The sequence below is a fragment of the Anneissia japonica genome, unplaced genomic scaffold (genome assembly GCF_011630105.1).
Source record: "Anneissia japonica isolate Jap-2015-1 unplaced genomic scaffold, ASM1163010v1 scaffold287736_len1891122_cov214, whole genome shotgun sequence".
NCBI classification, from domain to species: Eukaryota; Metazoa; Echinodermata; class Crinoidea; order Comatulida; family Comatulidae; genus Anneissia; species Anneissia japonica.
The window spans coordinates 342822-357964 of NW_022756106.1; the positions used below are offsets into that span (position 1 = coordinate 342822).

At 34.9% G+C, this 15143-nt stretch overlaps 1 protein-coding gene across 1 annotated transcript in view; it reads left to right on the top strand.

The window, feature by feature from the left end:
* Window positions 1-493: 493 nt before the first annotated feature.
* The window catches only part of LOC117123967 (poly [ADP-ribose] polymerase tankyrase-like), a gene marked incomplete in the record, with an annotated part of 37392 nt that continues 22742 nt past the window's right edge, over window positions 494-15143 (top strand). The window contains 20 exon segments of the mRNA XM_033270067.1: window positions 494-589; window positions 3563-3613; window positions 3872-4063; window positions 4509-4692; window positions 5031-5214; window positions 5863-6150; window positions 6734-6818; window positions 7321-7440; window positions 8502-8621; window positions 9714-9794; window positions 10383-10546; window positions 10764-10873; window positions 11288-11373; window positions 11556-11712; window positions 12515-12723; window positions 13064-13288; window positions 13430-13471; window positions 13657-13788; window positions 14204-14356; window positions 14854-15012. Coding sequence (XP_033125958.1) covers window positions 536-589; window positions 3563-3613; window positions 3872-4063; window positions 4509-4692; window positions 5031-5214; window positions 5863-6150; window positions 6734-6818; window positions 7321-7440; window positions 8502-8621; window positions 9714-9794; window positions 10383-10546; window positions 10764-10873; window positions 11288-11373; window positions 11556-11712; window positions 12515-12723; window positions 13064-13288; window positions 13430-13471; window positions 13657-13788; window positions 14204-14356; window positions 14854-15012 — 2796 coding nt within the window.

Here is a 15143-nt window from a genome sequence, read left to right on the forward strand (position 1 = left end):
CTTTTAAAAGAACAGAGGGAATAGCGTATCTACTGTATTATAAATTAGTAATTAATATATCTACAGTACTGTACGATAGAGAACTGTACCAACGTTTTTCTGGATTTTAGAAACATGTGGTTAATTAGAAGAATAGTTTATTAATTTAAATTCATAGTAAATTAAATAATCTTTAATTTATGATTCTACTTGATTATTTTGTTAAAAAAGTCCTAATTTAGCACTTACTGTGCGTACCGTATCCTGTTTCATGTTACTACAAGTACAGGCAATAGTCCATGGTACAAAAAGCAACGTCAGTGCTTGAATGAACGTTCATGCATAAATATTTATGAGCAAGCCCTTGCAATATATCCAATCAGGTTGCAGTTTGCTCCACAGAAATAGGATGCATCATATCTGTGACATCATAATGAAGTGTACAGTAGCTTGCACAGACAGGTTTCTCTGCATCAGTGCACACATATAGTATATTAAAACACCCTCTTAAAAAATTCACTGTTAGAGCTGATTGTTATGTTGTCGAGGGTTGATCATGGCATTGAGACTTAGAAGCAGATTTGCTGGTAAAAATCTAAGGTGTAAACCGGTAAGATTTTTCAGATTCTCTGTTGCATATAATTGCAGTCTAATTATTCAGCTGTACATTATTAAAAACACCTTCTGTATTGATCTGTGAGTATTGTAACACTGCATAGGGTTGAGTTACACAATCTTCCGTTGAGTACCGGCTTCTTCAGTCGTGAGGATCAATGCTGTGTTTTAAATGATATGCGTAGTGACTGCAGTGCAATGCTGTGTCTGAGCATAAGCTCAATGAGGAGGAAATTACTGATACTGTATGTAGCTTAGAACTAAAGGATTGAAAAAAAACATTTATATTCCAATATTTCTCTAGTGTTATGCATGATTTAGAAGTATGTGTATAGCCAGCAGTAGGATGCTATGCTTTCAATCAAAAAGTCAGCGCATGGTTTGTGTCCTTAAGATGGGCTCTTGCTCTCTCCACTTGAATTTCCAATCTTTGAAAATTTAAGAGACAGATGGCGATAAGCTCTAGTGAAGAGTGCTCCCACACCACAAATTTCTTGAATATCTGAAGTTTTCTTTCATGCATGACTTTAGGCTAAACCTGGCATCATCATGTTTTATAAGGTCATTAGAAAAGCTTGCTAATTTACGCAACTTCATGCACGCACAGATTTTTCACAAGATTTATCCTTCACTGAAAAGCAAACTCCTGTTTTGCTTTTTAGTAGGGGTGGTGGATTTGAAAATGTGCAGAATTTCTAACACAAGGAGATTGCATGGAAATTTGGGAGACTCCCGATCAATTTGGGAGCAGTACTATGGGTGTCATATCCTGTAGGATATGTGGACAATTTTGGTTTCCAATTGGTGTGTTGCTTACCTGCAAATTAGGTATACTCCTCAGGGAGCAAAGGTGGTTGTACATTGTGAATGATTGATAGACTAGGTAACATAAAACCTTGGTATTTATTAATAACAGCTTTTACAAGTCCCATTGACAAAAATAAATCAATTATATTATTTAGAATAGCAGAAATGGGCAGCCATCACAACTGAATGGGAGTACTTCTGTGTACCTTGCTCATAAATGATGAAGCTTGGCATGAGCTCTTGATTCCAATCAAATAATAATAAGAATAGAATCATTGGTGTGTATCTTTGGCAAAAGGAATTTATCCACCCATTACTTCTATACACGTAGAATGGGTACACTGGTAGTGGATTACTGTAGGTGATGCATACATTTATGTTAAGGAATACCCCCAGGGAGTGAAGACAATTGAATAATTGTGTATGATAATGGGCCTAAATATATTGTATTCTTGTATGGTTGCACTGATGATACTGTGCTGTACATACAGTATTTGCTCATGAACCTGGACAATGGTAATACCAAGCAGTTACTAGATATACACAAATACACATTGTGCGTGGCTGTGGACGTGTTATGTTTTCATTGGTGATAATAATTAGACAGGTTACATATTGTGTATGGTCATGGAACTTCAGTATTTTCATATTATCATGATTGATGATACTGTTGTTATGCAGAAATTGGGTCTCTATCCAATTGAAATCTAGTAGAAACAACCACTTCAGTAAGTAGGACAGATTTAAGGAGGGGGAATGTGCCTTCTACCTCTCCCCCTCCCCTCAATTTTTACCACTGCCATTTTCTATTTTTTTTAAACAAAGAATATAAAATGGAATACAGATACAAAATGTTACAATATTTTGTAATTCAGCATTAGCTGAACACATATTTCTGGGCATCTATAAATCTGCATTCACATCAGGTCAGAAAAAAATTCAGACCTCACCAGCATCCCTATTCTTACACACCGATTCTATTTTCTAATCAGTACAGTACAGTAGATCTTCCAATCCGAAAATTCAGATTCAGTGTGGATAAGGCTATACAGCACAGTTTTTTTCAGTAAGGTCCTGCCCACCCCACCTCACCCTTCCAACGTATTGCCACATTCACACACTAACGCCTCTCACTTTGCACTCTTCTGAGAAACTGTTGCCCCCTTGTTTCAAAAATCCGGGATCCACCCTTGGTAAGAACACTTAACGTAAATTAAATCTAATTAACATCGAACATGTCATAGAAAAGTTTTAAAATATAAATACATTTTAGACAAATCTTGTGATTGTTACAGTAATTGAAGGGGACTTCACCTCTGTGTCTTTCAAAACCTTCCGCCACTCCCATTCATAATTTTAAGAGCTTTGTCAATGAGGCTTCAAAGTTTTGTGCTTTAATACCTAGAATGAATAATCACATCAATGTGGTCAATTCCACATTGCCAAGTCAAGTATAGAATAATAGTCTGACACAACAAGTCAAGGATCGAAACATGTACACAGGATATCTGTAATATATTACAATGTGCTTTTTCAAATAACATGACAGTTGTTTAAATCGCATCCTTTGTGGTGCGTTATAGAAAACGTTCCACTACAAGTATGGCACAAAAAACAGGTGTTGTATTATAACTTTAGTGCCAATATCCTCATGACTATAGGTATCATCAGTGCTATTAATATATTTTTATAGCTACAGTCCTGATGAGCACCAGTCCCAATATACATTTGACTATAGGTCAGGCAACTACATCAGTATTATGGCTCTGGTCAGGCGACTGCTCAGTTGCAATAGCCAGCTGTTTTACAGTACTTATACTAGGCAACTACAGTTAAAACTGTATTGTATTACAGTATTGTCGGGCAAATGCTGAGTGCCAATATCTATATTTTAGGTCAGACGGCACATTAAAGCCAGGCTTAGGAGGAAGACATTTTTTTATGTTGTACAAATGAATTTTCTAACCACAATTTTTCTTTCTCCAATGTTTGGATTTAAGCTGCAATAGTCATTTATCAAGCAACTATAGGTTTAAAGATTGGAAATACACTGTGGACTTTACATCATTAATCATTGTCTTTGAAATTATCTGAGTAGTTTATTTAACCTACTGATGTATAGTAATGAGTGATTTATAGAACAAGTCATTTCTTATTTCAGAAGTTCAAGATGGCTGATGAAGACGGCAAAGTTACAACAACACCACCAAAGGTAAGGTCTTATATTTTTTCTTAAAAATGGTCAGTGTATGTATCCATATTCATGAATGACTACAGTAAAACAAAAGGTGAGTAATAGGCTAAAAGAAAGAAAGTACAGACAAAATAGTGTTGTTGCAGGGTGTGTATCCTTCCAGCTGACATGCATGCCTTGGAATCTAATATTGATCCATTGTCTAGGGGCAGTCATCACCATTTATCCTTCAGCAAACACTTTGGTGTAAATTCCTATTTTATTATTTTTCTATAGAGACGTGGAGCCGGTAGCCCTGGTCGAAGTCCTGAGCGAAAACGCAAACGAGTTCAAGCGGAGTACTATCAATCGGACGTTGTCGATGTTTTCTCCAGGACAGCAGCATCCAGGACACCGACGGCCACCAAGGAGGTGTTTTGTGACAAAGGAGCCTTTCTCGCCATCAGAAGCTCAGAAGGTATGCTATATGTAGGCTAAGAAATGAAGATTACATTCCATGTAAATAATGTTTTAGCTTGCATGTATAAAATAAATTTTAATTAGCCATGTGATTTAATTCAGGACTTTTCAGAAGCTCAGAAGGTATGCTATATGTAGGCTAAGCCTACAGAGTTTATGGTTCAATGACATAATTCAACAATACATTCCATGTGAATGTGTTGGCTTGCATGTGTAAATTAGCCATTTTAGAACCATTGAAAAGCTTTTAAATAGGTCCCAAAACACTGTTATTTAAATGTTTTACTCAATGTACTTTTTGAGGCTGTCTTTTTTAAGCCCCAAGAGTGTCCAAAACCCCTTGCAAGTTCAATCACAACAGCCATGCGGTTAACTGCTGACCAGTGGCGTATCTAGGAGTCTTGAAATGGGGAAGGGAGGGCTGATGTGGGATACGAAGGTGAACTGGGGATAGTTAGAGGAAAAGAAAACAGCAACTAAAAGAGGTAAAAAGAAAGTTGTTGCTGTGAAGAAAGCGGGAAAAGGACGAAAGCGAGCCGGATCCAGGGCCGCGGTGAAACCCAAGCCAAAGGCGTCTGCTAGTCTCATCTCAAACAGACTCAAGAACAAGGCCAAGAGGAAACTGACAACTCAAAAACGTAAGCCTTTTCAGATAATGAATGTATTATTCATTCAAAATGTTTGTTCTTGTGGATATTATGTTTTGGAAATTAAGATACCAATTACATTAATTCTATGAATAAAAGCATTGATGCTAATGATCACTCTAGTTCAGTCCAGACTATCACATTCTCCTTGACAAATAACTGTTGTATTCCCATATATAGTCATTATATGCCTATATATGGTCATGATGTGATGTCAACATAACTATATTTAGGCATATCACATGTTTTTGTCAAATAAAATTTGATAGTCTGGACAGAGCCTTAAGTAGCAAATAATTACAAAATCATATCTTCCTACCTTCTTACAGAGACAAACAAAAAATCAAAGCCTACAAAGGCCAAGGCAAAGAAACCAGTGAAGAAGAAGTTAAAGAAGGTAGAAAAGAAAGTGAAAGAAAAGAAGGGTAAACAACCACGTAAACACCCTAACCAACTATTGACACCAAACACGAAGATTGAGATCGTGATGAAGGACCCATGCTTTGAAATCAAGTGAGTTCTACATGGTCTTTACTCTAATGCTTGTCCACACTATCAAATTTTGTGTGACATACCTGTAATCATACCCAGGTGTTTGTCGCATAAAACTTATAAGTGTGGACAGTACTTTAAGCATTTTTTATCCTTAAGTTCTGGCCACACTATTAAATTTGAAGTGACAAATGTGTGTCATGTGCCCCTGTATGGGCATGTTGATGTCATATTACACCCAAATATGGTATTATCACATTTATTTGTCACATGAAATTTAATAGTGTGGTCAGAGACATGGTGATAAAAAAAAAATATTTCTGTGTGATATCTAAGTGATGAATATGAGGTATTAGTACTGTGTCTTAGAAAGGGAGGGTATTACATTTTTTCCCTGTGTTTTAAAATTGTTCAATACCCAATAGCAAGTACCGTACAGATTAAGTGCCTTGCCCAAGGACACAAGTGAAATGCACAGCGAGGGATTGAACCCACGACCTTGAGGTTGGGAAACCAAACCGTTCCCACTGCACCAAACCACTTCCACAGATGATGACATCACATCATATATCATGACTATATATGGGCATACAACAGTTTTTTGCCAAATAAAAGTTGATACTATTTTATGACTATATTCTGTACAATTTATATTTTCTTATTATCTAGAGCTGAAAATGAAATGCCTGAAGTGTCAAAGGCAGCTTATGCCAAGCGTGCCATCCGTGCTGTCCTCACCAATGACATGGTGTTGTTGCGCAAGTTGATCAACGACAAAAAGAAGGTGGCGTCAGTGTTCTTAGACAGAAGCGTGGATGTGAAAGATGATGCGATGTCGTATGCAATCATGAACAACAACCAGGCAGCAATTAAACTACTCGGCACAGAATTAGAAGCAAATCAAGGAGATAGATGTAGGATTCCAGACAGTATCTTAGAAACCCAGGGTACAGGAACGTATGTACTATTTTTTTTAAATAATTTTTAAAAACATCAGTTGACATTTGTGATTAATAATAATATTATGTTGAACTTATATAGTGCTTCATTTCAATAATGTGCATCACATATGACCCCCAGTCATTGGATCAAGCACATATGGAACACATGCTCAGCTCCTTTGAGAGAATTCCATAGTGATGCAGCTGTAATCAGTGCATTGTGTGTTTCAACCTACCAGATACCCTCTTGTACTGAGTGGAGAGAGACAACTGTAGGTAAAGTGCCTTGCCTAAGGGCCTAAGTGAAATGCACAGCGAGGGATTGAACCTCTGACCTCAAGGTTAAGAAGCAGAACCACAACTGCTGCATCAAACCCCTCCTAAATTGAATACAGTGCACCCCTCCAATTTCGAGACCCTCTAATTCGAGACCACTATTCCAAAGACCCAAATAACAATCTTCAACCTTTTAACACAAAGCTAGCCCTCTAATTGGAGACCAACCCCGAGACCACCTCAAATTTTCAGGTCCCAAAGATGGTCTCGAATTGGAGGGCGAACTGTACAAATACAAATAAATGTGTTTATTTTTCATTTAGGTACAACTTTAGAACTTTAGGACATGCAACTAGGAAAATTTCAATGAGCAGAGGTAGCAAAGAGGGTAACAATGCCTTCACCAAGGTCAGTTTCTTTTTTATATTCTAGGTAAACATCATACATGAATGCTCTGGCCCACTAGTAAATGATATTTGCAGTCAGTAAAATTATTTGTTTAGATATATATGATTACTTCTAATTATTTGGAGTAAAGATAATAAGAGTTACCTTTTACCTATATAATATAAATGCTATCATATGTTATATATATATATATGTTTTTATACAGTATAGTTTTACAAGAGTTTTAGCATTTTAAAAAAAAATTTGTTTTGTTACTTGATGTTTGTGTCTATTTCGTAAATACTTACCTGGATGAACCGATATCTGCCAATTTCCTATTTGGAACTTACTAAAAAATAATGGAATACTGTAGTCCTACCCAATATATATATAAAATGATTATACTATTTAATATAAATGCTATCATATATTATATATATATATATATTCTTTTTATATATAGTTTTACAAATGCTTTCAGTTGTACCATTATATTTGTCAAATTTGATGCTTGTATTCGCAGGAAGACCACCAAAATAAAGAGGCACATGAGTTGAGTTCAAAGTATGCTGAACTAGTTCTTAAGTGTGGGGCCAGCAAAACAACGGCGGACGTCTTAGCAGCAATTTCCCCAAGTGTTCAGGTGTGTATCTTGCCTCAATGGCCAGCTTTATCGTCTCTGTAAAGCTCTGTTATTGAAATTATCACAATTTCTTTGACAAAGACTGATTGTATGCCCATATATAGTCATGATATGCCTATATATGGTCATTATGTGATGTAATCGTGACCATATTTAGGCATGTCACATGTTTTTGTCAAATAAAATTTGATAGTCTACACAGGGCTTTATAGCAGACATTTGGTATTATAGCTGTCCTCACCAATGTAATTATTTGTTAACTTTTATGTGATCACATGAATAAACTGAATTTATATTGCAACTGTTAATATTAGATTTGCTTCTTTTGGAATCTGTTTACTGGGATCTAGTGTGTTCTGCTTCTGACATATTTTTTATAGAAAGTTTCATCCGGGTTTAATGACCTCCAAATATAGAATATTGGGAAAAGGTATCTATTTCATGAATACAATTTAATAGAGGAACATTATACTTTAGTGTTGCTATACTGTAAGCTGTTGTGACCTTTCTATTATGTTTGATGGGTGTCTTATATAAAACAATAAAGTATTAGCAGTTGTCAGTCAATGTAGGTGACATCATCATCCATGATTTATATATTAATTGCTGTAGTAACTTGTATATTTATTTATTCATGCATTTATTATCCATTAAATTGGTCTAGAAAGTCTAGTAAAAGAATTTCCAGTGGAGTCCTTCTGGTGGTGATTGGGCAGTATACCGGGAGACAATCCTTACTCTTTTTTGGAGAGTGTATAGCGTCCTTTAACGTGCACATGGGCCATCAATGCACACAGGACCAACAGCTTAAACATCTCATCTGAAAGACGGTCCGCTATTGTAACTTGTATTTCAGCCCTCCAGCTGAAACACAAGGAGAGGCAGTGATGGGAATTGAACCGGGGACCTAGAAATTTCCACGGTTCAGCAGCTACCACCAGATTAACTGACCGAGCTAATATAAGTAGCTCTCATAGAAATGTCTAATTGGATTGCCTATGTATTAGGTACTACATTTTTTATAGATTTATATAATCAGACAAGCTTTATTTTTTTTACAGGGTCACTTAAGTTCAAACATTGTGAAAGGTGTTCGCGAGGGCCATCGTAAGGTCGCAGGTCAACTAATTCAACAGTCTCTCAAAGCAGGTGGCATGGGCTTCAACTTTTTACATCAGGAGGTAAATCCATATTATAGTTTATGGTTACCAAAATATTGTGTGGGACAGAGTTATTGCTAGGAATACTAGGATACAGTGCATTTGATCATGAAAATAAAAGCTTTGTGGGTGTGTTTACGCCGCCATAATGACCATTACAAATGCCTGATAGAGCTCTAATAAGAATATTTAAGGCATAAAGAAAGCTGCTGTGAAGATAGTCAAGCGAATCCTCACATGGTAGCGCTATTGCATGAGTGAGCAGACATTTTAAAATGAACGCAATAGCTCCTTGGCATCTAGCTTTGCATTTTGCAAATTATTATAACTCTATGGCCAGATAAAATTAGCAATGAGGTCTAAGTTCAAAGTATCACATGATGAATAAATTGAATAAACTTTTCTGAATTAAGTAGTTTTTTTTTGTGTGTGAACATTAAATGGAACAGTACTCTTGGTTCTGTCTTCAATAGTGAATATATGTATGTAGCTACCAAAAAGACTTAAATAATCAGTTTTAATTCTTACACAAGCCAGTTTAATCCATAGTACAGCTGAGTACTAATCCCCATTTTTTTTCTCTGATCTCTTACAAAGCTGATAATCTCAGAAAATGATAGATTCATACTCTTTGTACTAAAGCTTCAAAAACACATTCATGTTCTATTTAAAGTGTACAGATTCTTTATACTTCCTCACTCCCAACTCCTTTATTACAGAAACTCATTTTCTTCCTCTGAATATTTGGTTCAGCCCCTAATACTATTAAACATGTCAAGTGTAATATTAAGAGAATCAACTCCATGTCCTAGAGTTGCCATAGTTTAATTTTTCTAGGCATTAGTGTACTTATTTAAAAGAAACAAGTATACAGTTTATTTTATATTATTTAAAAGAAGGACCACCCATCCAGCAAAAATTATAACCAAGTATATTTGGTTTCGAGAAAAATTATGATGCTTTTGTCAGGGTTGAACCCAGGTTCTTGAGATTAGAAGGTAAACCCCTGACCACCAAACCACAATTCCACTTCTGCAGTTGTTAATTGACCTCATAAGATATATAGTGGACAATATCTGATGTTTTTGACATAAATGTGTTTTTTTCTTCCAGGTTTTAACCTGTAATAATCCTGATGAGTTGACCAAGTTCAAATCTGTGTCGGTGAAGAAAAAGACTTGGGATAATGATTGTGTAAGCTTACCTTTTTCCCTAAACGCACAGAATCGTTGATGTCTGTGCATTAAACATAGTGTGTCAAAGTTCATTCACTGAAATGGATAGAGATGAAAAGTAATTTTATATGAATTAATATTTCGAAAATAAATGTCTGTAGAGTGTTAAAATTAACCTTGAATAGAATATAGGTAAATGGTATTATTATGTGTATGTTAAGCAATCGCTACATGCTATCGCCGACGACAGCTTTCAGTAAGGCTGATTGGTCCGTTGAATCGGAGAGCCTTCCTTACTGCGTCGGGAACTGCAACGCAGTAAGATTGCACTGAAAACCGGTTGTATAGAAACAAGCTTTACTTGGCCAGAAAAAATTTAATCTTTAAGTGACTTCTTATGTAGGCTTTGGTTTGCATATGTGATGAGACATATCAGATATTTTTTCCATATTTTACTTCTAAGAGTATATTTCTCTTGAAAAAAGTCATTTAGATAAATTTGTCATAGAAAGTGGATTTAGCTTGTGATTATTTTTGTTGATTGAATGATTGATTGATAAATGAATTGATGGATTAAATTATTTGTTGAATTTTTCTTTCACTCAAGATCACTCCATTGCACTGTGCAGCCATCAACCCAAACCCAAAGATTCTTGCAAAGTTACTGGACAGCCTGCCAGAATACAGCCTTCCAGATAAGAAAAATATGAAGCCCATCCACTATGCAGCAGCATGCGAGGGCTCTGGACCACTTGAACTCCTGCTCAACAAGTAAGAACTACTTAGGCCTAGCTTTTGACAACCATCTACAAAGTAAATTTTATGGTCAAATAATTCATGTACCTTGTTCATTTGACTAAAAAAAAAAAATTCTAGTACAAAAAACCCTGCATAACAAATGTTAATTATTTTAAAATAAATATTTAATGGAATTAATTAATCCAGCGTAATCATGAGAGCATGAAATTTGAATATCTTTCACTTCCAGATCTGTCAACCCAGAAGAGACTGACAACCAAGGGAACACACCCCTAATGGTTGCTGCACGGACTGGTCGTACTCAGAATATTGAAATACTGATGCGGAAAATCAAAGCAAGTATGTGCAAGAAATGATCTTTATATTAATATAAATTAATAGTTGTTATGTGTTTTAATGTGAATAATGATTGTTAGTGTATTGTGTGAAAAATTACTGGATAAACCAAACTGTCTTGTTCCCGTAATTCTGGACACCTCCCTCCCCCTCCCCCTCCCAAAGCGCTGCATGAGCAACCCATCTCCCAAACAGTCCACATTACATATTGTCGAATAAGCTTCTTCATTGGTTTAAAGCTTTGTCTGATTCAATCATGCTGTTAACATCACTAAAACATACATAATTGATTAGAAATTGTGATTGGTTAAATAATTTTATATTTATTGTTTTAATATTATAACATTAGTAATGATGATGATAAAAATAATGTTGATAATAATAACAAAAATAATAATATTATTCTTCTATTTACAGACAATCCAGGGGAGAAAACTGGTTTAAACAGGAGAGGTCCTGCAGGCAAGACCCCCTTACACTTTGCAGCAGAAAATGGACACACAGTAAGTTAACGTAGTGTTGACAATCAGTTAAGTGATTATTGTACAATATAATGCAATAATCATTATAATAATGAATCATTACTATCATATTATTTAATATTTAATAATTGAATAATATATAATCATGTTATATTAGAGTTGGTATTTTTTTTTTACAATAATTTTTTTATATATATCTTTAGGATGCTGTAAAAGCATTGCACAAACATGGTGCGGACATTGAAGCCATTCTCAACGCTGGCCATAACAAAGAAACAGCCCTCATACTGGTCTGCAAGAATGGTCACTTTGCAACGGCCAAAGCATTGATTGAATTAAATGCCATCATTGAGAAAAAAGGTATGCAAACATTTCTATAGCTTATTAGAAGATTAGATAATGTTGGTCTCTCATTGCAAAAAATGTTAAAAAGTTCAAAATTTATAGGATGTAAATTACAAAGCTTATCTTATTTTTTAAACAGGTAAATTTTAGAAAAAGAAATTTTAACAAGAAAAACATTTTCTGCTAAGGGAGTTTGAGCTCCTGTATCACATGTGCCATATTTTATGTCCAGCCTGTGTTACTAACTGAAAAAGACATGCCATTGGCACCCAGGGATGTAATTATGATGGGTTTCCACCCAGTCTAAAGCTAAATTTCATGGCCCTCTACCCACCTTTATTAATCCCCATGTTCATCCTTAAAATCCACTCATATTATTTAATGTTTACCAATGTTACCACCCGCCCTTAAAATGTCTACTACTAACCCTTAGTTTTCTAAGGCTACAACCCTGACTACCTGACTTTTAATCAGTGATTGCTGAGATCAGTTGACTTTAAGTGTATAATTTAATATCATTTTAAAGTAATCCAGACCCATTAAAAAAAAAATATAGTACACTTTAAAACAGTGGTTCTCTGCATTTATATTTGATAGCCCTGTGTGTGAAAATTTGAATTAAGGGTCCTGACTATTAAATTTTATTTGACAAAAACATTCCTAAATATGGTCACATCATGACCATATATAGGTACATCGTGACTATATATGGGCATACAATAGTGTTTGATAAAAATTTGATAATGTGAACAGAGCTTTATATTATTGTATTGATCATGTGCCTATAACTCATATATAAATCTCCATCTTTCTGCAGATAAATTGCAGAGGACAGCTCTGATGCATGCTGTTATAAATGGCCACTACAAGATAGTTTGTTTCTTGTTGAGGAAGGGGGCGAACCCCAATGCAAAGGATTCCTCCGGGAATACAATGGTACACTATGCAGCAGCATACGGTTGGTGGTATTGTTTACGCGTGCTGCTAAAAGCTGGGGGAAGCCCCAACACGCCCAATGACTGGAAGGTTTGTTATGCATTTATTTTCAATGTTTTGTGTTTATGATTTTTTTTTTTTTTTGGGTGGATATTTTGACATTCATATTTATGTTATTTGCTATTATTTTAGTATTGATGATTGTCTTCTTGTTAATATTATTTTGTTGTAATTTTGCTTTTGTATTTCTGTTGTTATTGTTTTTTTATTATTACAAAAACAAATCATGATTGTTATCAATACCTTAGGCATAGCAGCTGTTCTAGCTGTTGATCACCAGAAAACAACCCTCTGTCTACACTGCATTGTCAAGCAACAAAGGTTATTTGACCCCTTCTATCATTTATATATGTCCCCTCTGCTCTTGTAGATCCCTCCTCTAGGTATTGCTATTATGACTGGCAACCGAGGATGTGCTGACCTTCTGATGGAGCAAGACGATATGGACATCAATTTCAAAGATGACAATGGCTTTACCATAGTTACCTACCTGGTAAAGTCATCACTTAGTAGCAGCATGTTAGAGGAGTTAAAACACCTTGTGGAGGATTTGAAAGCAAGGGTTGACATGACGGATGTCAACGGGTGGACGGCTGTAAGTTACTCAGTAGTGTTTCTTTAATGTACTGACGAGCACCATTTTTTAAACATTTTTAATCAGAGCTAGGCGTATTTGATTTAGACTGCATAATTGTATATGAAAAGTCAATAATTTTATCTAATGTTTTCTTTATAGCTTCATCACCTCACAGAACAAGATGTAACACCATCATATTACGTAAGTATTAATATCCATATTTTCATAATTTAATTAGAAAATCACCTGAAAATTACACAAACTGGACAATAACGATAGGATAGGAAAATATTGTTGGAGGTAAATTTGATGATATCACAGTTAAAAGTTAAACAAGATACTGGATAAAATTAAATGAGAATTTCTACAACATTTTATTTTCGCAGGATCAGGCAAATAATGCTCGAAGTAAAAAGGAAATTAGTATAGAGCTTGCAGAGACTCTTCTCAAATATGGCTGCCCGTTGTCAGCTAAAACTGATGACGGAAAGACAGCAGTCAATCTGGCTGTAGAACAGGTAAGTTTGCTGTAGATTCTTAGTCAAAACCAAATGTCCATTCCAGAACACACTTCTCAAAAATATTGGAATTGCCCTTCTAGGCACACTGTATACAAATACCTTTTTTTATTATATTTTGTTGTTGTTATTTATATTTTTGATTATTTTGATAATTTAAAAATTATGTCTATATCAATTCATTTTTTCAACCTTTTTATATTGTAAACATATTTAGCTGTTAGGCTAAAATTTTGCCATAGTTATACCAGAATATATAGGTAAAATTATTATTGTTATTATGATTATGATGATATTCTTGTTGCTGTTATTGTTAATGGTATTATTTTTGTTATTGATAATTAATGTTATTAGGATTATTATGATGTTCTTGTTATTGTTTTTATTATTAATGTTGCTTTATTAATATTACCAGGAAAACTGCAACACAGAGCTGATTGAACTGTTAGTGAAGAAAGGCTGCCCCATCTCACTAAGCACCAGCAAGGAAGAGAACATTCTACATACAATGGTTGAACGATGTAAACAAAATAACCTAGCAGGTCTGATCAAACTTTTTGGAGACAGGGTAAGAGACATCCCTAAATATGGTCATGATGACATCACATCATGACCATCTACATAGGTACCTCATGACTATATATGGGAACATCATGACTATATATGGGCATACAACAGTTTTTGTCAAAAGAAAATTTGAAAGTCTGGAGAGAGCTTACAATGGAATTGAAAACAGTACATGAAAATCTAGAAAAAGTCATAAAAAACTTGGAAAAGTAATACAAAGACAGTAATGCAAAACTGGGGAATCTGTTTAGGCTTCTTGTGCAGTTGCATATAGATGTACTTGCTGTGGGTTTTGTATGCAATGTGGTTGCTAGCACTTTGCATCTGAGAAGAAAGGTGCTATACAAATAACTCAAGAATGAATGAATAAATTAATTAAATTAAATTAATTAATTAATTAATTAATTAATAAAAACCATTGAAATCTGGGGAAGTCATGAAAATTCAGAAATCATGAAGACTAACCGTTATATATCATTCCTGTTGTTTTTTTTACAGTTACAGAATAGTTCCGAGGACATCACAGATGGTGATGGCGGAGATAGCAATGATGGTGCTAGCATTAAGTCCCTTGCCCAACAGACTGACAAAAATGGCCTTACCCCCCTCAACAAATGCATATACCAATACTGCAATACCTGTGGCAGACACTCAGAGGTAGTAATTACCATTTTTGTTGTTTTTTTCAGTTTTATTTCTTTTTTAATTATTGTGGAGGCACTTGTTTATTAAACACAAAAGATGAAATTATCATCAAGGTTAAAAGCAAAACATATATATATATATAT